The 21,573-nt window shown below is 34.9% G+C and overlaps 1 protein-coding gene across 3 annotated transcripts in view; it reads left to right on the top strand.

Annotated features, from left to right (window-relative positions):
• Window positions 1-21,573, top strand: part of VPS13A (vacuolar protein sorting 13 homolog A) — a 252,868-nt gene that overhangs the window by 26,102 nt on the left and 205,193 nt on the right. For all 3 annotated transcript variants that reach the window (XM_081236830.1, XM_081236828.1, XM_081236829.1), the window contains exons 8-17: window positions 1,907-1,966; window positions 2,173-2,253; window positions 5,012-5,069; window positions 8,799-8,926; window positions 9,124-9,230; window positions 10,664-10,835; window positions 12,479-12,541; window positions 13,025-13,154; window positions 13,992-14,086; window positions 14,418-14,560. In XM_081236830.1, the coding sequence (XP_081092956.1) occupies window positions 1,907-1,966; window positions 2,173-2,253; window positions 5,012-5,069; window positions 8,799-8,926; window positions 9,124-9,230; window positions 10,664-10,835; window positions 12,479-12,541; window positions 13,025-13,154; window positions 13,992-14,086; window positions 14,418-14,560 (1,037 nt within the window). The remainder of the gene's footprint in view (window positions 1-1,906; window positions 1,967-2,172; window positions 2,254-5,011; window positions 5,070-8,798; window positions 8,927-9,123; window positions 9,231-10,663; window positions 10,836-12,478; window positions 12,542-13,024; window positions 13,155-13,991; window positions 14,087-14,417; window positions 14,561-21,573) is intronic.

Genomic DNA, 21,573 nt, shown 5'->3' on the forward strand with positions numbered 1-21,573 from the left:
GCATGAGCCCGTGTCCCCTGCATCGGCAGGCGGACTCTCAACCACTGCGCCACCAGGGAAGGCCCATCACTATTATTAATAATCGTGGCATACTTTCTTCCTGTCTGATTTTTCAAATTGAGAAATTTCAAAAGTATAGGAGTACATAAAGAATTATGAAACATTTGCTCATATCCAGAAGGCATGATTGTTGAATTTGTCATTTAGATTAAGTTTTAAATACTTTTAAAGAAAAAGCTGTTATGAATAAAGTATAAATTCCTTTTGTATTACACTCCACTCTTCTCTCCCACCCAGGAGATAAACATCCTAAGTTTTTAAACTTTATATAATATATTCATTAAAACTGTGTAATATTTGGTAGATTTTTAAAAGTTTACATAAATATGTTATGTGATTCTTCTCTAAGTTCCCTTTTTCTTTACACATTGTTTGTGACATGTATTTATTGCCACGTGTAGTTCAGTTGATTCAGTTCAGCTGCTCTATAGTATTTCATTATTCTTTTATTTGTTATGTTCATTAAGCTTTTGTGTATGATTTGTTCTTAAAACTTGGATCAACCTCAAGCAGAAAGAGAAAAAAGAAAAGTCAAATGAAAAGTTATTCAATAAAGTTGGGTGAGGTAAACTGTCAAATGCTACTGTTAATGCTGAAAAATAAGGATGGAGAATTAGCCATTGGATTTGGCAATGTGAAGGTGATTGGTAACTGTGTCAGCAGTGGTTTTCACCACTGGTTTTGGAGGTCCTTGGAAACTTGTCCCCCAGCCCAGACATATTAAATTAGAAACTCAGGTTGGGACCCAGCAATCTACTTTAAAAAGCCTTCCAGGTGATCCTAATTGTGTGAAAACTTTGAGCAACACTGTTCTAGTCCATTTAGTTCTCTAGAAAAAAAAATGAAAACCATCTTTTTAACATAAGCATCGGATATCAGTTTATTCCCCTCAGTGACTTTTCATTGCTCTTAGAATAAAGTCCATAGTTTTGTCTCAAAATAGTTTATAATCCCTTTGTAATCTGTCCTCAGGTAAGATACCTAATTTTACCTCTTTCTGTTGTTTTGAATAAGTTCTTGGGCCATATTGGGCTATTTCACTTCTTTGAACATGTCGTATATTCAAATATCTTCCTACCGTGAATCATATTCCCTACTGAATTTAGAATTGATAATTTCTATTTACGTGTCACTTATTAGGTTAGATATCACTTTTGCCATCACATCCCTGAGATTGAGGCTCCCACCATGTTCTCCCAGAGTACTGTGTATTTAACCTCCATAATGGCATTTACCTGTTTGTAATTTGTTTACTAGTTTGCTTTTCCACCAAGCAATAAGATCCTTGAATGCAGAATATTCAGTTAATATTCTTTGACTGAATGTTACTATTTTTTAAAATTTATTTTATTTTTGGCTGCATTGGGTCTTCGTTGCTGCTTGTGGGTGTTTTTTCCTCTAGCTGCAGTGAGCGGGAGCTATTCTTCTTTGTGGTGCGTGTGCTTCTCACTGCAGTGCCTTCTTCTCTTCTTTTTTTTTTTTTTTTTTTTTTTGGTGGCTTCTCTTGTTGTGGAGTACAGGGCTCTAGGCATGCGGGCTTTAGTAGTTGTGGCACATGGGCTCAGTAGTTGCGGCTCATGGGCTCTACAGCGCAGGCTCAGTAGTTGTGGTGCGTGGGCTTAGTTGCTCTGTGGCATGTGGGATCTTCCCAGACCAGGGCTCGAACCTGTGTCCCCTGCATTGTCAGGTGGATTCTTAACCACTGTGCCACCAGGGAAGCCCCTGAATGTTATGTTTTCAAGGACATTTTAATGGAAACTTGGTCTAGGGCATGATAGATTCTATTTATCACTGCCATTTCACATGCAAGTGACAGTTTTTTACTGCTTTTTATTTTCCTTTTCAGACAACTGATCAATTCTGGATTCCATGTTTACATGATGAGACTGAGAAACTATTTCGTAAGGTAAAATAAATATGTTTTGTCAACCCATGGGCTTGACAAAAGATACTCTTAATTAGGAAGGCAAATAATATATAGGTAAGGATTTTTGTGAATTGTGTTTACTTGCTTAACTGTTATATGACCAATTATTTGAGATTCTGAAAAAAGCATATGTTAAAGAATCTTCAATGAAAATGAGGCTTATAATAAAATTGATTTCTTTTCAGTTAATCCTATTGGATAACCTTTTTGCCTATTGGAATGTGAAGTCTCAGATGTTTTATCTTAATAATTATGATGAATCATTGGTGAGTAAGTTTTTTTGATATATGCATATACACTTTTGTTGGTATCATATTTTGCATAAGGTTTTATTCATTGTCATTTATCTGACATACTGTAGTCAGTTGTCCTTTTTTTCCTTAGGCAAAATCCATTAGCAGAATTTACAGAAACAGGTGAATATGTATGTGTCTGTACAGAAACATATAAACACATGCCTTTTTTGTATAATTGACATGCAACATTTATTAGTTACATGTATGCAACATAATGTTTTGATATTTGTATATATTGCAAAATGATCACCACAGTAAGTCTAGTTAACATCCATCACTATACATAGTTACACAGTTTTTTTTCTTGTGATGAGAACTTTTAAGATTTACTCTTAGCCACTTTCAAATATGCAATACAGTATTATTAACTACAGTCGCCTGTTGTACATTACATCCACATGACATAATAATTATTTTATAACTAGAAGTTTGGACCTTTTGACTCCCTTCATCAATTTTGCCCATCCCCCCTCTCCACGTATGGCAACCACCAGTCTGTTCTCTGTATCTATGAGTTTGTCTTTTTTTCCTAAATTCCACATGAAGTGAGATAATACAGTATTTGTTTTTCTCTGAGCTATTTCATGGTCCATTTGTGTTGTCACAAATGACACAATTTCATTCTTTTTTATGGCTGAGTGATATTCCATTGTGTGTGTGTAAAACATTTTCTTCATTCACCTTTTGAAGGACATTTAGGTTGTTTCCATATCTTGGCTATTATAAATAATGCTGCAGTGAACATGGTACAGATATGTTTTCAAGTTACTGCTTTTGTTTTCTTCAGGAAGATACTCAGAAGTGGAACTGTTGGATCATATGGTAGTTCTATTTTTAATTTTTTGAGGCTCTGCTATTGTTTTCCATGGTGTCTGCACCAATTTGCATCCCACCAACAGAGCAGAAGGGTTCTCTTTTCTTCGCATTCTCACCAACATTTGTTATTTTTTGTCTTTTTGAAAATAGCCATTCTAACAAGTATGAGGTGGTATCTCTTTGTGCTTTTGATTTGCATTTCTCTGGTGATTAGTGTTGTTGAGCATCTTTTAATGTACCTGTTAGCCATCTGTATTTCTTCTTTGAAAAATGTCTTTTCAGATATTCTGCCCACTTTTTAATTGGATTGTTTATTTTTTTGCTTTTGAGTTATATGGGTTCATTATATATTTCAGATATTAACTCCTTATCAGGTATATGATTTGCATATATTTTCTTGCATTCATAAGGTTCCCTTTTCATGTAATTGATGGTTTCCTTTGCTGTGGAGAAGCCTTTAATTTGGTGTAGTCATATTTGTTTATTTTTGCTTTTGTTGCCTTTGTTTCTGTTGTCCAAAAAATCATCACCAAAACTGATGTCAAGGAAATTACCACCTGTTTTCTTCTAGGGATATTTATGGTTTCAGCTCTTATGTTCAAGTCTTTAATCCATTTTGAGTTATTTTCATTTATCATGTAAGGTAGTAGTGCAATTTTATTCTTTCGCATATGGCTGTCAAGTTTTCCCAGCACCATTTATTGAAGAGACTGTCCTTTCCCCATTGTATATTCTTGGCTCCTTTGTTATAAATTAACTGACCATATATGCATGGGATTTCTGGGTTGTCTGTTCTATTCTGTTGATCTGTATCTGTTTTTATGCCAGTACCATATTGTTTTGATTACTAGAGCTTTGTAATATAGTTAGAAATCAGGGAGGATGATGCCTCCAGCTTTGTTCTTCTTTCTCAAGATTGCTTTGGCTATTCGGGTTCCTTTGTGGTTCCATACAAATTTTAGTATTGTTTTTTCTATTTCTGTGAAAAATGCAATTGGTATTTTGATGGTGATTGAATTGAATCTGTAGATTGCTTTGGGTAATATGGACATTTTAACAATATTAATTATTCAAATCCATGAGCATGGAATGTCTTTCCATTAGTTATTGTCCTTTTCATTTTCTTTCCTCTGTGCCTTATCATTTTCAGGGTACAAGTCTTTCACCATGGTGAAATTTATTGTTACATTTTGATGCAATTGTAAATGGAATTTTTTTCTTAATTTCTCTTTCCGATAGTTTGTTATTAGTGTATAGAAACACCTCAGTTTTCCATATTATTGATTTTTATATCCTGCAACTTTATTTAATTCATTTAGTATTAGTTTTAACAGTTTTTGGTGGAATCTTTAGGGTTTTCTCTTTATATTACGTTATCTGCAAATAGTGACAGTTTTACTTCTTCCTTTCCAATTTGTATGCCTTTATTTTTCTTACCTAATTTCTGTGGCTAGGACTTCTAATACTGTGTTGAATAAAAGTGGTGAAAGTGGGCCTCTTTGTCTTGTTCCCCGATATTAGAGGAGAAGCTTTCAGCTTTTCACCCTTGAGTATGATGATAGCTGTGGGCTTGTCATCTATGGACTTCATTATGTTGAGATACGTTACCTCTGTACCCACTTTGTTGAGAGTTTTTTTCACAAATAGATGTTGAATTCTGTCAAATTTTGTGCATGTGCTTGTACACATATACATAAACACACATATCCTAAAAATTTCTAGAGCATTCTTATATAATAGTAGTTTAATGAGATAGTGTCTAACCATTTTAATATTTTCTTAGCTAAGTTCTGCTAAGTTTGAGTTATTTTTTAAATTGCTTTTAGGCATTTTTCTTTTGCATATAATAGGATTTTGTAGAATAAAGGTATATTGGCATGAATATAAATAAAATCAATTTGTCTTTTAATAGGATAGCCTGAGGAATGGTATTGTTGATGAAAGTATTGTTCCAGAAGGTTATGATTTTGGTAAGTACATTTCATAAAATAAATGTACAATTAAAGTAATCAGTATAAATTTTAAGTGAATATTGTTGATATCACTGTGATATTTCATGTTAATTTTCCCACAAAATTAAATATATTTATAATATATATGCAGAAGCAAAATACTTTTCTGTATCATGTGTTGACGATTCTCAAATCTGTCACTTCAAGTTTGACTTATTTCTCCTTTACCCTACTGTTATTTCTGGCTGTTTCACTCAGAGTCTGATGAAGAAAGAGAAACCACATAGTAATTTGAGCAGGGAAAGTATTTATGAAGAATTACTAAATACAACAGGGGATTAGAGTAACAAGGGATTGGCTAATAAAAAGTAAAGAGAACTCTAAAGAATATAAGAATAGTAGATAGAAGGAACAGCCCTTACCCTAGGACTTAGGTGGAGTGTCCAAAGAAGAGGGTCTACCTCCCTCAGCACTGAGATCTAGAACTTGTTGGAAAGGGCGTGGCCATGGGTCACTAGGAGGCAGGAAAGTCTGTGGTGCCCTGCCAGTTAAACCTGTAAATTCGCATTCAGGAACTTTAGGGAAACAGACTCTTTAGGGAACCTCATGGAGAGTTGTCTCCAGAAGGCACTCCACTCTAAAACTGCCTTAGCCACGTACTGAGAGAATTTGCTGGCTGTTGGATGGTGCAAGCTGCCATGTACTGCAGGAGTCTGGTGCTGAAGAAATCTGTTGTGCTGGAGGGCCTGGACACGGGAGAAGCCATTTTCTTTAGGAGCTGCACGTTGCAGAACCATGGCTCTGCAGGAGTCTGCTGAATGAGCACTTTAGAACCAGGAAGCATAACTCCTTGCTCCTGCGGTATCTCTCCTGTGTCCTCTGCTGATAAAGATTAACATTATGCTAGCTGGTAAAGAAAAACTATTTAAAGGACCCAAATCTAGGTTATAGAGCAGGCAGGGAAGGGTGATCTGGAGGTTATGGGCAATCAGTTGATAACTGGCACACTTGCCGGAGGGGGAAGGATAATTGAAGGATTTCTTTTTGGTTTTGTTTTTTGTTTTTTTATTTAATGGGAGAGATAGCTTGTTTATAGGCTAAGATTGGAATGATCCATAGAACATGAAAAATTAGAGAGAGAGGTGATTATTTCTGTATTGACATGGGTGGAAGGGGGTAGAATTTAGTGTATAAGTGGAGTGCTTTGCCACAGGTAGGAGCATGGTCAGTTGTTTATAAGATAGATTTCAGTTATAGGAGAGAAGTCTGGGACTTCCCTGGTGGCACAGTGGTTAGGAATCTGCCTGCCAATGCAGGGAACACGGGTTTGAGCCCTGGTCCGGGAGGATCCCACATTCCGCAGAGCAACTAAGCCCATGTGCCACAACTACTGAGCCTGCACTCTAGAGCCCGCAGGCCACAACTACTGAACCCGTGCGCCTAGAGCCCGTGCTCTGCAACAAGAAAAGCTACCACAATAAGAAGCCCATGCATTGCAACGCAGAGTAGCTGCTGGCTTGCTGCAACTAAAGCCTGCATGCAGCTATGAAAACCCAACACAGCCAGAAAGAAAGGAAGGAAGGAAGAAAGAAAGAAGGAAAGAAAGAAAGAAAGTCTGTCTTAGTGTTGGGTGAACAAGTAAATATGGTGATTGGAGTTAATGGGATTTTTTTCTTCTGAACTCTTTTTTTTTCTTTTAACTGTGGAATTAGAGGTTTTCAGAGGGAGGAGGGGCTGTGAGATAGCCATGTAGGCGAATGAGAGAATGAATTGATGAGAGCAGTATTATCAAAGTGCTGTTTAGACTAGCAACATCGGTATCACTTAGAAACATGTTAGAAATATAAATTCCAGGGCCCATCCCAGACATACTGAAACAGAACATCTGAGAGTGAAGCTTAGCAATCTATTTTTAACAGGCTGTCCTAGTGATTCTGATGAATACTACAGTTTGAGAACCACTGGGCCAGAGTAGGGGTTGGCTAATTTTCTTTTTGCAAAGGACCATGCAGTAAACAAACATTTTACATTTTATAGGTCATGTATAGTCTCTGTCACATATTTTTCTGTTTCTTTTAAACAACGCTTTAAAAGTATAAAAATCATTCCTAGCTCACTTGCTATACAAAAACAGGCTGTGGTATAGGTTTGGCCTATCCCTGGACTAAAAGAATGTTGTGTGATTAGTCAACAACATTAAGTACCTACTTGAGATTTATGACATTAACGTGAGACCAATCAGTGTGATTTTGTTTTTTCCCAACCACATACAGCTGCTTAGGTATTGATGTGGAGTAAATAGAGGTATGGAGTAAATAGAGTGGCTTTATTCAGAATTCGAGTTTTGCCTAGTAAGTACTGACAAAGTGAGAAGGGCCAAGGAGTTAAAGCGTGAATGCAAGGGAATGACTAAAATAACTGTCAGCAGGGTAGGGAGAGAGCTGAGGATGTGAAGCAGAAGTGAAAGACAGAGCAAAGATAGAGAATCAATGAATGGTAGTTCCCTTAAGACTTGAGGTTTGGTATTGGATTACTAGAGAGAGAGGTGGTGGTGGTAGGAGAGTTGGATGCTTGAGCCTGAGTTTATTGAGAGGTTGAGAATATTGGTATGATAAGGTCTAGTGGATGAGGTGAGGGGGGAAGAGTCCAAGGAACTGAGAGGCTATGGTATTGGAATGATCATTTGTACATTGAAATAATCCAGAAATTAGAGTTGCCAGGAGCTAAAATCTGAGAGAGATGGGAGAGGGTGAAGCCCAGGGATGGATAAATTATCGTAACCAAGGAGGGTATAGTGGGTGGTATAGTCTTGTTTAACAAGAATTAAAGCTGGAGGAGAGGAATAATTTTACTTTTCAAATACTGGTATTATTGCTTTATACATATGCTTTCTAAACTTTCTCTTTCAATATCCTTCCTTTTATGTACATATAAATTTCTCTCATTTTTAACTGTATAGTATTCTGTTGTATAGAGTAATGAATTTAACTGGTCCCCTATTGATGAATACCTTCTTGTTCTATTCAAATTAAAAGTATTTTTGAATTTAGTGCTATGCCTTAGGGATGATTAAAACAAGAGGAATATATTATCTTTGTATACAGATAAGCTTATAATTTAGCGGTTGATCTCTTTCTAGATTCTGCTATTACTGGTCTCCCTCTGCATTATTCTTATTCTTTTTGGCACTAAATACAAAGGGTTGAGAGAAATCTTAGATTATGAGTTGAGCCAAGAAGGTTATCTTGGATAAACTCTCATCTTATCTCCTCTCTTTTTTCAAGTTAAAAGGGGGGACAGATGGATACAGAGACACTGACCCGAAATTCAGGAATTATAATTATATAATGAAAGTCAGTGGCTAAATAAAACATTTTTCCCCTTAGCATTTCTAATGTATGTTCATTCCTTAAAACTATACTTTTATTAAAATTGTCTTACTGGACTGTTTTGCCTTTTAGAGAGTGTTCCTGCTTGTAAGGATTATTTTGTTGTTTTGAGGGGGAGTTCACTTAGCTTGTATTGTACTCATAAAAGACAATATGAATTATAGATAGGAAAAATATAAAAGACTCTTCAACACTAAGTGACAGTTCATATGATCAAGTCATAGCAGTATGGAAATCTGGGAGCTGTATAAAGGGTATATAAGAAATGAAAATCAGCATTTTCAACTTGATTCCTTTAGCACTTTGAGACTCTTGAAAAAACTCAATTTAATTTTTAAAAATCTGTGTTATTTTCCAGTATTTCGCCCCATATCTGCTAATGCCAAACTTCAGATGAATCGCGGATTGGATTTTGACTTTTCTGTCCCCAAAATAAGCCTGGATATTGAGTTACATGACATAACAATTGAATTTAATAAACCACAGGTGATTTTTTTAAATGAAATTTTAAATTGTGAGTTACAGTTTGATAAAAGGAGAGCTAAGATTTTAAATGTTTTTCAAAAACTCATAATGGTATATGATAACATTTCCTTTAAAAAGTCAATAATTTAACTTTTATCTTTGACAATTAAGCAAAAAATCTGAAACATTTAAGAACTTTGATTTTTTTCATTCTTCAGTATTTCAGTCTTATGGAACTTCTTGAATCGGTTGATATGATGACGCAAAATCTACCATATAGGAAATTCAAACCTGACGTACCTCTCCACTACCATGCCAAAGAATGGTAATATGCCTTAAATTTTTTCAAATTGAAGTATAATCGACATATATTAGTTTCAGGCGTACGACATAATGATTCAATATTGGTATATATTGCAAAATGATCACCACAATAAGTCTAGTTAACATCCAATATCATGCATAGTTAACAAAAGTATTTTTTTTGTTATAAGAACTTATAAGATCTGTTCTCTTAGCAACTTTCAAATATGCCATACAGTATTATTAACTGTAGTTGCCATGCTGTACATTATATCCCCATGACTTATTTATTTTATAACTGGAAGTTTTTTGGATCCCCGTCACCCATTTTGCACATCCCCGACCCACTGCCTCTGGCTACCACCAGTGTATTCTCGGGATCTATGAGCTCATTTTTTTTTAAATCAATATATAAGTGAGATCATACAGTATTTGTCTTTCTCTTTCTCTGTCTGACTTACTTCAGTTAGCATAATGCCCTCAGTAGCCATTCGTGTTGTCACAAATGGCAAGATTTTATTCCTTTTATGGCTGAATAACATTTCATTGTGTGTATACACACATTTTCTTGATCCATTCATTCATCAGTGGGCACTTGGTTGTTTCTATATCTTGGCTCTTGTAAATAATGCTGCAGTGAACATGGGGGTGCATATATCTTTTTGAATTAGTGTTTTCATTTTCTTCAGGTAAATACACAGTGAAATTGCTCAATCTAAGTTTTTTAAGATTTAAAAAATATGGTATAAAAGTGAATTTCTTGACTTTTTAAGATACTCTTTAGGGCTGATAGAAACTATAATGTAATATTTGTCTTGAAACACTTGTAGTGGCTTTTGCTTATTACATGAGTAAAATTAAGTTAAAGGATTCTTTATAAAGAATTTGCAACTTGAAATACTAGCATTCCATTCATTTACTGTATTTTTGGAATTATTAAGAAACTATATCCTAGTTTGTTTTCTAACCATGTCTTTTTTTAGTTTTCAAACTTTGGTATCAGACATATTAAACCTATTATAAACTTGAAAGGGTTATGGTAGTCTATAAAGTGCAACCCCTTTTTAAAATTCAAAAGTCTTATTTTTCCAGTTATTAAGCACTTGCCTAGTTTCTAGAAGTTGCAATTACTCTTTCAGTTGACTTTTAATTACTATTCAGGTGGCTGAAGTGCTAGTTGCCAATTAATACTTTAATAGTTTTTCTGTAGAACTATATTTATTATAACAAAATTCAGTGATTTTGATTACTTTCATTTAGGAAAGAGATAAGACTAAATAGTATATTGTTAATTACTAATAAGGCTGGGAAGAAGCAAGTGCCCAGATAATATACCATTTTCATAGTCTCTGTATTATGTATGCTGTTAGAGTAGAAGCAATATCAGTTATATTTTATACTGTTGGTTTGAGGGTGTTTTTAAGCGTAGGGTTTTTGTTTTTATTTTTTAACTAGGTGGGTTTATGCTATATGTGGTATTCTTGAAGTAAATGTTCGGCCCCACTTACGGATGTGGTCATGGAAGCACATAAGAGAACACAGGCAAAAAATGAAGCAATATAAAGAACTATATAAAAAAAAGCTAACAAGTAAGAAGCCGTCTGGTGAACTTCTCAACTCTTTGGAGGTTAGCATTTAAAAAATTTGTTAAATATTTTGTACTACTTAACTCCTCAGTCTTTAGTGACTAACACTCCCTACTTACCTGTTCTAATTTGTACTGATAATTCTCTGTCTCTTTTACTTACTAGACTTTTTCATGCTCCTTAACTTCAGTTGGATGTTACAAACCCTGGTGATGTTTTCCTGTGTGCATTTGGAATTTGAGATTCTCCTCAATCTGGAGAGATTTGGGTTTATGCAAATAGTAACTTGAAGCCTCACATTATTATGACATTTACAAACCTCAAAAGCCTAGAAAGTATTTGCTCCATTGATTCCAGTCTTCTCTGTGTTGGTTTCAAAGCCTTATGTTATGTCACCACTCCATTTTTCCCTATGTTACCATCTAACTGTGCATTAATCAAATAAATTTCCTGTCTTCTATAAGTATATGCTTATACTTACAGCCAAGTCTGCTCATGCATTCCATCTGCCTTTCTTCATCTCTATCTCAGTTTTACTCATTCTTCAAGTTTTGCTTACGTCCCATCTCTTGTATGAACTTTCCTGAATTTTTTGCTCAAACAGTGCTTTTTTTCCTCTTAATCCTTGTGGCATTTCTGGTCTTCACCAGCAACTTTACGTTTAATTAGCGGTCTCCTGAGTTCTCTAAATATTAGTCTTAATCTTTTAGCATTATGGTATATTCTAGACGGGAGTGTTTTACAGATGGATGAAGTACAACTTAGGGAGTCTAAGAAGAGTTAGTCTCTCAAAATTAGTGGAACCATTATGAATCCAGGCCAATTTCCAAAAAACTCCCTAAGATTGAGCTTTATTTTTATTTTTGCAATAGAAGACTTTCTGAAGACCTAGGCTATTACGAATGCTTGGGTTTCTGTTTTGGTGGTTGCAGATTTCCTTACCTAGTTTTGGATCTTAACCTTAACCCTCTAAGTCTACTGGACTGTAGAACCCTGAGTAAAGTTTTCCAGGTAATGGTTGGTCATCACTGTTTCTCTTTGGGACTAAAAGTGGTTTGAGCATGAAGCTCTCAAAAGTAATCATGGAAATAATGTATAGATATGATGAAAGATTGAGCTTATCTCAGTTTATTTCAGTAGCTATACTGAAATATTTGGAAAAGTATAAAATTTATTTCAGTAGCTATACTGAAATACTTGGAAAAGTATAAAATTTAAAAACAAGTTTTAAGTGTATCTAGATCTACTTGATATATCTTAATGATGATGTACAAAATGTGCATGTAATATGAAGGACGTATAATTGTATTTTTAGTTGAAAGTGACACTAATGTGTTTACCCTTAACTGTAGTTAAAGCCCAAATAAAGGTCATTTTAAACAGTGCATGTATGTTATCTTCTAGTATGTGCCTGTGTATCTTGTAGTATTCTAACTCTTACATGCATGACATGTATGATGGAACAACTTTCTCAAAAAAGATGAGAAAGTTGTTCCATCATTACTAATTTCCAAGCTGACATATATACAAGCACTGCTTTTCAGAATTTAACAGGAATATTATGTTGATGGGTGACCTGTTTTCTGCTTCCTATCTCTTCTTTAGTACAGCAGTTTGATAGAGAATATATTAAAATTATTTATGTAAAGTTATTTATGTAAACATACTTTATTTATATTTTTAGGAGTTGGAAAAGACTTTGGATGTATTTAATATAACTATAGCAAGACAACAGGCAGAAGTTGAGGTAATTCCAGATGTCTTTCAATCAGTAAAAATAAATCTAGAATTTATACAGATTTGATAGATGTTGTGATGTTATTGGTATTGTGCTGTAATATACTATTTCCTAAAAAGGCTTCAAATTTGCTTATTTGTATTACAAGAAAATTTGATGCACTGTTTTGCCACATGTATTTAAACCAGACAGGTTCTATGGGAAAAAAATTCTTTCTAACTAATTGGGCTTATCAAATACTGAGAGTTCATATTGAAGGTGAAAGCCAATTTTTTCCCCCCCATTACCATTGCTTATAAGACAGTGGTGCTAAGTACCTGGTAATCCTAAATTCTGATGTTTGGCCAATGTTGCGGTTACTATGTTTTATTGTCAGTATGATTATTGTTTACACTTATTCACTAAAGTAGATAAGTTTTAGAAATATTCTGTTTCTTTAGATTACTAAATAAAGGATAATTTGTCATTTATTTGTAAATTTATTCATTTTAGGTAAAGAAAGCTGGATACAGGATTTTCAGAGAAGGAGCACAAGAGTCAGAGGATAATAAAGGATGGTTTAGCTGGCTGTGGACTTGGTCAGAATCACCTACTAAACAACAACCAGATCTTAAACCTGGAAGTATGTCCATTTCATTTGATAGTAGTGCAGTTAATCATCAGGCTATGGTAGTGTAGCTAACCATCAGGTGTGAAATTAAGTTTTGCAGGAAATTTTCTCTTTCATTAAAATAGACATTTTAAGTATATATACATATGATATATAATTCTTATTATTATCAGTAAAATTACTATTAAATATTGTAAATGTATGTGTTAAATAAAAATCAAATCAAATAAAATTTTAAAATCTTACCAATGCTTGCAAAAGAGCATTATGTCTAGAGGATTTAGTAAGTGCATATAGCACAGTCATAGATAAAATAAAAATTCCAAAAGGGTATAAACCACGTAAATTTTTATCAAAATTATTTGTTGGAAAGATTTTTGCTTCCCAACAAAATGCTTAAGACCATGGAGGCTTATGGGCTTAGGTTTACATCCTAGATCTATCGTTTATTAGCAGTGTGGCCCTGACAAATTATTTAAGCTCTCTTAACCTCAATTTCATCATCTGTAATAAAATGTTGAGAAATGATATTAATATTACCTACTTTGTACGCTAAGTATGTTGCTTAACACAATGCCATTAAGTGCCTAATACAGGTATCTATTTTGTGTGCTTAATACAAATATTTAGAAATTTATATTGTTAAATTTATGTACTTAGCAATTTATATTTTGGGAGAATAAACCTTCTAAAACTGGCAATGCCATCTAGCATTCAGTGAATATAATTTCTTAAAAGTATTATAAAAAGAGTAAAATTTGCATTTAATTTATTAAAAGCAGCTAAATTTTGGGTTGGTTTTATCTTTTTACCAGTTAAGAACATAAAACACTTCTTTATGATTTTTAGGTCTTGAAGAAATGTTGACACCTGAAGAAAAAACTTTACTATATGAAGCAATTGGCTATAGTGAAACAGCAGTTGATCCAACCTTGCCAAAAACAGTAAAATGTTTTCTTGCCTTATACCTGAGCATTTAGTGATAGATATGCCTATTTTTAATCCTTTCAGAAATATATGTTACTGAGTTGTTCTGTGATCTTTCTTCGAGTCTATAAATATTGCATTTATTTTAGTTTCCAAGGTAGGGATAAAAATTGTCCCCTACTTTTTAGTGTTATGTGGTGATCCTTTAATATACGAAGGGTTGTTTTTGAAGTTATTTTTCTGGTTTTTGGAAAGAATAAACTATATAAATAGGAGTATTTGTTGTATTTATATATACATATACATATAGATAATTTTTTTCATTTTATTCCTCTGAATGTACTCTAGTTTGAAGCCATGAAGTTTTTTGTTCACTTGAAAAGTATGTCTATTATTCTAAGAGAACAACAACAAAAATCTGAACTGTTAGATATTATAGTGGAAGAATTTAGCACTTTGATTGTGCAAAGACCAGGAGCACAAGCAGTTAAGTAAGTATTAATTTATTTTCTCTTATCTGTAAGAAAGTATTTCACTGTGAGGTTGGAATTTAGTCATACAGTATTTTGTAAAGAATACTGTGGTTTAATTTGTCCTTTTGTATTTTTAGAAAGGTAGTTTTTTTCATTAATATGTATATTTTGGGATTGTTAAAATAACACACGTTCAGTAGAAAACTTCATGCCGAGAGACACTAAAGAATAATACAAAAATATCAGCAATCACACTTTTGAAAAACAGCATTAACAATTTTGTTTTTATCTGGGAATGTCTTTATTTTATCTTCTGTTTTAAAAATAGCTTTATTGAGGTATAATGCACATACCATACAATGCACCTATTAAAGTGTACAATTCACTTTTTTGTCACACTGTATTGTATACCAAATCCACATGGTATATTTACAAGGTTGTACAACAGTTATGATTACCTAATTCCAGAACATTTTAACACCCCAAAAAGGAAACACTAATACCCATTAGCAGTCACTCCCCATTGCTCCCTCTCCCCAGTGTCTGGTAAAAACTATTTTACTTTCTTTCTTTTTAAAAATTTATTTATGTATGTATGTATGTATGTATGTATGTATTTATTTATTTATTTATGGCTGTGTTGGGTCTTCGTTGCTGCGCGCGTGGGCTCTCCCTAGCTGCGGCGCGCGGGGGCTACTCTTCGTTGTGGTGTGCGGGCTTCTCATTGCGGTGGCTTCTCTTGTTGTGGAGCACGGGCTCTAGGTGCACGGGCTTCAGTAGTTGTGGCTCGCGGGCTCTAGAGCGCAGGCTCAGTGGTTGTGGCACACGGGCTTAGCTGCTCCGTGGTATGTGGGATCTTCCCAGGGATCAAACCCATGTCCCCTGCATTGGTGGGCGGATTCTTAACCACCCGGAAAATCCCACTAATTCACTTTCTATTTCTAAGAATTTGTCTGTTTGGGGCATTTTGGGGCATTTCATATTAATGGAATTATATAATATGTGGCCTTTTCTGTCTGGCTTCTTTTACTAATAGGCATGATATTTTCAAGGTTCATCCATGGTATAGCATGAATTAGTGCTTCATTCTTTTTTATTGCCAAATAATATTTCATTGTATGGATTCATCAGATGATGGATATTTTTGGTTTGTTTCCACTTTTTTGCTACTATGAAAAATGCTGCTATGAAAATTAATGGACAGTATTTTGTATGGACAAGTTTCAAGTTTTCTTGGGTGTATATACCTAGGAGTGGAATTGTTGCCTCAAATGGTAACTCTATATTTAACTTCTTGAGGAATTGACAGACTGTTTCCAAAGCAGAGGCATCATTTTACATTCCCACCAGCATTGTGTGAGTTTTCCATTTAGCTACACCCTTGCCAACACTTCTCTGTCCTTTTGATTATAGCCATCCTAAATGAGTGTAAAGTAATATCTCACTGTGGTTTTGATTTGCACTTCCCTGATGGCTAATGATGTTGAGCATCTTTTCATGTATTTATTGGCTATTTCTGTATAGTTTTTTTGAGAACTATCAAATTCCTTTGCCCATTTTTTTCTTTTATTTAATTAAAAAAATTATATTGAAGTATAGTTGATTTACAATGTTGTATTAATTTCTGCTGTACAGCAAAGTGACTCAGTTATACATACATGTATTCTTTTTCATACTCTTTTCCATTATGGTTTATCACAGGATACTGAATGTAGTTCCCTGTGCTATACAGTAGGACCTTGTTGTTTATGCATTCTATATATAATAGTTTGCACCTACTAATCCTAAATTCCCCCCTACCCCTTGGCAACCACAGGTCTGTTCTCTATGTCTGTGAGTCTGTTTCTGTTTCATAGGTAAGTTCATTGGTGTCATCTTTTAGATTCCACATATAAGTGATACTGTATGGGATTGTCTTTCTCTTTCTGACTTACCTCACTTAGTATGATAATCTTTAGGTCCATCCATGTTGCTGCAAATGGCATTATGTCATTCTTTTTTATGGCTGAGTAATATTCCATTGTATATATGTACCACATCTTCTTTATCCATTCCTCTGTTGATGAATGCTTAGGTTGTTTCCATGTCTTGGCTGTTGTAAATAGTGCTGCTATGAACATAGGGGTGCATGTACCTTTTCAAATTATAGTTTTCTCCAGATATATGCCCAGGAGTGGATTGCAGGATCATATGGCAACTGCAATTTTACTGTTTTTGAGGAAACCCCATACTGTTTCCCATAGTGGCTGTACCAATTTACATTCCCACCAACAGTATAGGAGGGTTCCCTTTTCTCCACACCCTTTCCAGCATTTGTTATTTGTAGACTTTCTAATGATGGCCATTCTGACTAGTGTGAGGTGCTACCTTGTTGTAGTTTTGACTTACATTTCTCTAATAATTAGTGACGTTGAGCATCTTTTCATCTGCCTGTTGGCCATCTGTATATCTTCTTTGGAGAAATGTCTACTTAGGTCTTCTGCCCATTTTTTGATTTACAGTGGTTTTGGTTTTTTTGTTGCTATTGTTACTGAGTTGTATGAGCTGTTTGTATATTTTGGAAATTAAGCTCTTGTCAGTTGCATCATTTGCAAATATTTTCTCCCAGTCCGTAGGTTGTCTTTCCCTATTGTTTATGGTTTCCTTTGCTGTACAAAAGGTTGTAAGTTTGATTAGGTCCCATTTGTTTATTTTTGCTTTTATTTCTATTGCCTTGGTAGACTGACCTAAGAAAACATTGGTATGATTTATGTCAGAGAATGTTTTCCTATGTTCTCTTCTAGGAGTTTTATGGTGTCATGTCTTATGTTTAAGTCTTTAAGCCATTCTGAGTTTATTTTTGTGTGTGGTGTGAGAGTATGTTCCAAATTCATCGATTTACGTGTGGCTGTCCAAATTTTCCCAACACCATTTGCTAAGGATACTGTCTTTTCTCCATTGTACATTCTTCCCTCCTTTGTCGAAGATTAATTAACCATAGTTGTGTGAGTTTATTTCTGGGCTCTCTATTCTGTTCCGTTGATCCATATGTCCTTGTGTCAGTATCACACTGTTTTGTTTACTGTAGCTTTGTAGTATTGTCTGAATTCTGGGAGGGTTATGCCTCCTGCTGTATTCTTTTTCTTCAGGATTGCTTTGGCAATTCTGGGCCTTTTATGGTTCCATATAAAATTTAGGATTATTTGCTCTAGTTCTGTGAAAAATGTCATGGGTAATTTGATAAGGATCCCATTAAATCTGTAGATTGCTTTGGGTAGTATGGCCATTTTAACAATATTAATTCTTCCAATCCAAGAGCATGGGATATCTTTCCATTTCTTTGAATCATCTTCAGTTTCCTTTATTAATGTTTTGTACTTTTTATAGCATATGAGTCATTAACCTCCTTTGTGAAGTTTATTCCTACGTATTTTATTTTTTGATGCTATTTTGTAAGGAATTGTTTGTTTACATTCCCCTGATATTTCATTGTTAGTGTAAAGAAATGCAACCAATTTCTGTATGCTAATCTTGTATCCTGCTACCTTGCTGAATTTGTTTATCAGTTCTAGTAGGTTTTATTTGTGGAGTCTTTAGGGTTTTCTGTATATGGTATCATGTCACCTGCATATAATGACAACTTTACCTCTTCCCTACCAATTTGAATACCTTTTATTTCTTTTTCTTGTCTGATTCCTGTGGCTAGGACTTCCAGTACTATGTTGAAGAGAAGTGATAAGAGTGGGCATCCTTGTCTTGTTCTACATTTTAGCAGGAATACTTCTGAGTATTATATTGGCTGTGGGTTTGTCATAAATAGCTCTTATTATGTTGAGATATGTTCTCTCTATACCCACTTTGGTAAGAGTTTTTATCATGAATGGATGTTGAATTTTATTGAATGCTTTTTTGCATGTATTGAGATGATCCTGTGGTTTTTGTTTTTTCTTTTGTTGATGTGGTGTATCAAATTGATTGATTTGTATTTGTTGAACCATCCTTGTGAACTTAGGATGAATCCCACTTGGTCGTGGTGTATGATCTTTTTTATGTATTGTTGAATTCAGTTTGCTAATATTTTGGTGAGAATTTTTGCATCTATATTCAACAAAGATATTGGCCTATAATTTTCTTTTTGGTAGTGTCTTTGTCTGGTTTTGGTATCACGGTGATGTTGGCTTCACAGAATGTCTTTTGGAGTGTTACTTCCTCTTCAGTCTTTTGGAAGAGTTTGAGAAGGATCGGTTTAAGTTCTTCTTTGTATGTTTGGTGAAATTCACCTGTGAAGCCATCTGGCCCTGGACTTCTGTTTGTAGGGAGTTTTTTTCATTACAGATTCTGTTTCACTTCTAGTGATCAGTCTGTTCAAGTTACCTATTTTTTCTTGATTCCGTTTGGGTGGGGTATATGTTTCTAGAAAGTTGTCCATTTCCTCTAGGTTGTCAAATTGGCATATAACCATTCATAGTATTCTCTTATGTTTTTTTGTAATTCTACAGTATCCGTTGTGATTTATTCTCTTTCATTTCTTATTTTGTTTATTTGGGTCTTGTCTCTTTTGTTCTTGGTGAGCCTGCTCAGAGGTGTGTCAATTTTGTTTACCCTTTCAAAGACCCAGCTCTTGGTTTTACTGATTTTTTTCTATTGTTTTTTTAATCTCTATTTTATTTGTTTCCCCTCTGGTCTTTAATTGTCTCCTTCCTTCTGCTAACTTTAGGTATAGTTTGTTCTTCTTTTTCTGATTCTTTTAGGTGGTGGGTTAGGTTATTTGAGATTTTTCTTCTTTTTTAAAGAAGGCCTGTATCACTCTGAACTTTCCTCTAAGAACTGCTTTTGCTGCATCCCATAGATTTTGTTGGCTGTGTTTTCATTGTCCTTTGTCTCAAGGTGTATTTTAATTTCTTTTTTTTTTTTTTTTTTTTTTTTGCGGTACGCGGGCCTCTCACTGCTGTGGCCTCTCCCGTTGCGGAGCACAGGCTCCGGACGTGCAGGCTTAGTGGCCATGGCTCACAGGCCCAGCCACTCTGCAGCATGTGGGATCCTCCCGGACCGGGGCACGAACCCGTGTCCCCTGCATCAGCAGGCGGACTCCCAACCACTGCGCCACCAGGCAAGCCCTAATTTCTTCTTTGATTTCATTGTTGACCCATTGGATTTTTTAGTAGCATGTTGTTTGGTCTCCATATAATTGTTTTTTTTCTCATTTCTTTTTCTATGGTTGATTTCTAGTTTCATGCTGTTGTGGTCATAATAGTTGTTGAGATAATTTCTATACTCTTGAATTTGTTGAGTCTTGTTCTGTGCCCTAGTATGTGGTCAATCCTAGAGAATGTTCCATGTGCACTTGAATGTGTATTCTGGTTTTTTTGGATATAATGTCCTAAAAATATCAATTAAGTCTAACTGTTGTATTTTATCATTTAGGATCTCTGTTGCCTTATTGATTTTCTGTCTCAAAGATCTGTCCATTGATGTGAATGAGGTGTTAAAGTCTCCTACTATTGAATTCCCATCAGTTTCTCCCTTTATGTCTGTTAGTATTTGTTTTATGTATTTGGGTGCTCCTGTATTAGGTGCATATATAGATGAGTGTAAAATCCTCTTGTGTCGATCCTTTTATCATTATATAGTGTCCTTCTTTATCTTTCTTTACGGCATTTGTTTTAAAGTCTATTTTGTCTGATTCGAGTATTGCGACCCTCACTTTTTTGTCGTTTCCATTTGCATGAAATATGTTTTCCATCCCCTCACTTTCAATCTATGTGTGTCCTTTGCTCTAAGGTGGGTCTCTTGTAGGCAGCATATTGTAGGCTCTTGTTTTTTTTATTCAGTCTGCCACTCTTTGTCTTTTGATTAGAGCATTTAGGCCATTGCCACTTAAGGTAATTATTGATAGATATGTATTTATTGTTTTTTTAAACCTTGTTTTCCAGTTGATTCTGTGTTTCTTCTTTGTTCCTTTTTCTTTTTCTTTTTTTTTTTTTTGTGGTACGCGAGCCTCTCACCGCTGTGGCCTCTCCTGCTGCGGAGCACAGGCTCCAGACGCGCAGGCTCAGCGGCCATGGCTTATGGGCCCAGCCGCTCCGCGGCATGTGGGATCTTTCCGGACCGGGGCACGAACCTGTGTCCCCTGCATCGGCAGGCGGACTCTCAACCACTGCGCCACCAGGGAGGCCCTCTTTTTCTTTTTTTTTTTTTTGACCATGCCACACGGGTTGTGGGATCTCATTTCCCTGACCACGGATCAAACTCGGGCCCTTCTCAGTGAGAGCGCAGAGTCCTAACCACTGGACCTCCGGGGAATTCCCCTGCTTTTCTTTTTTGTGGTTTGATGATTTCCTTTTATTTTATGCCTTTGTTTTCTTCTTTTAGGTTTTAGTGAATCTACTGCAGGTTTTTTATTTGTGGTTACCCTGTTTTTTGAGTATTTTTACCCCTTGCTATATACTTGCTTTAGACTGATAGTCATATAGGCTCAAACACATTGGAAAAAAAACAAAAACAAAGAATCTACCTTTTCTTATTCTTCTCCCCCTCATTTTACGATTTTGAAGTCCTCTTTTACTTCTTCATGTTTATCCTTTTGCTGTTCATTGTGGTTATCATTGTTTTCACAAGATTGTTTTGATTTTTTAAAATATAAAAATATATGGGGTTATTTAACTGATTTACTTGCCAGTTGTGATTTTCTCTTTCCTATAGACTCTTGCTTCTTTTCTGTTTTGAAAAGACTTGTCAGTGTTTCTTTTAAGATAGTTTTAGTATTGCTGTATTCTTTTAGTCTTTGCTTGTCTGAGAAATTCTTTATCTCTCCTTCTATTCTAAATGATGATCCTGCTGGGTAGAGTATTCTAGGTTGCATATTTTTCGCTTTTAGGGTTTTGAATGTATCTTGCCATTCCCTTCTGGCCAAAAACATTTCTGTAGAGAAATGAGCCCATAGCCTTATGGGGATTCCCTTGTAATTACCTCTTAGTTTTTCTCTTGCTGCCTTTAGAATCCTCTCTTTATGTTTAACTTTTGACATTTTGATTATAATATGTCTTGGTGTG

This window comes from Mesoplodon bidens (assembly GCF_964165515.1).
Source record: "Mesoplodon bidens genome assembly, chromosome: 6".
Lineage (NCBI taxonomy): Eukaryota > Metazoa > Chordata > Mammalia > Artiodactyla > Ziphiidae > Mesoplodon > Mesoplodon bidens.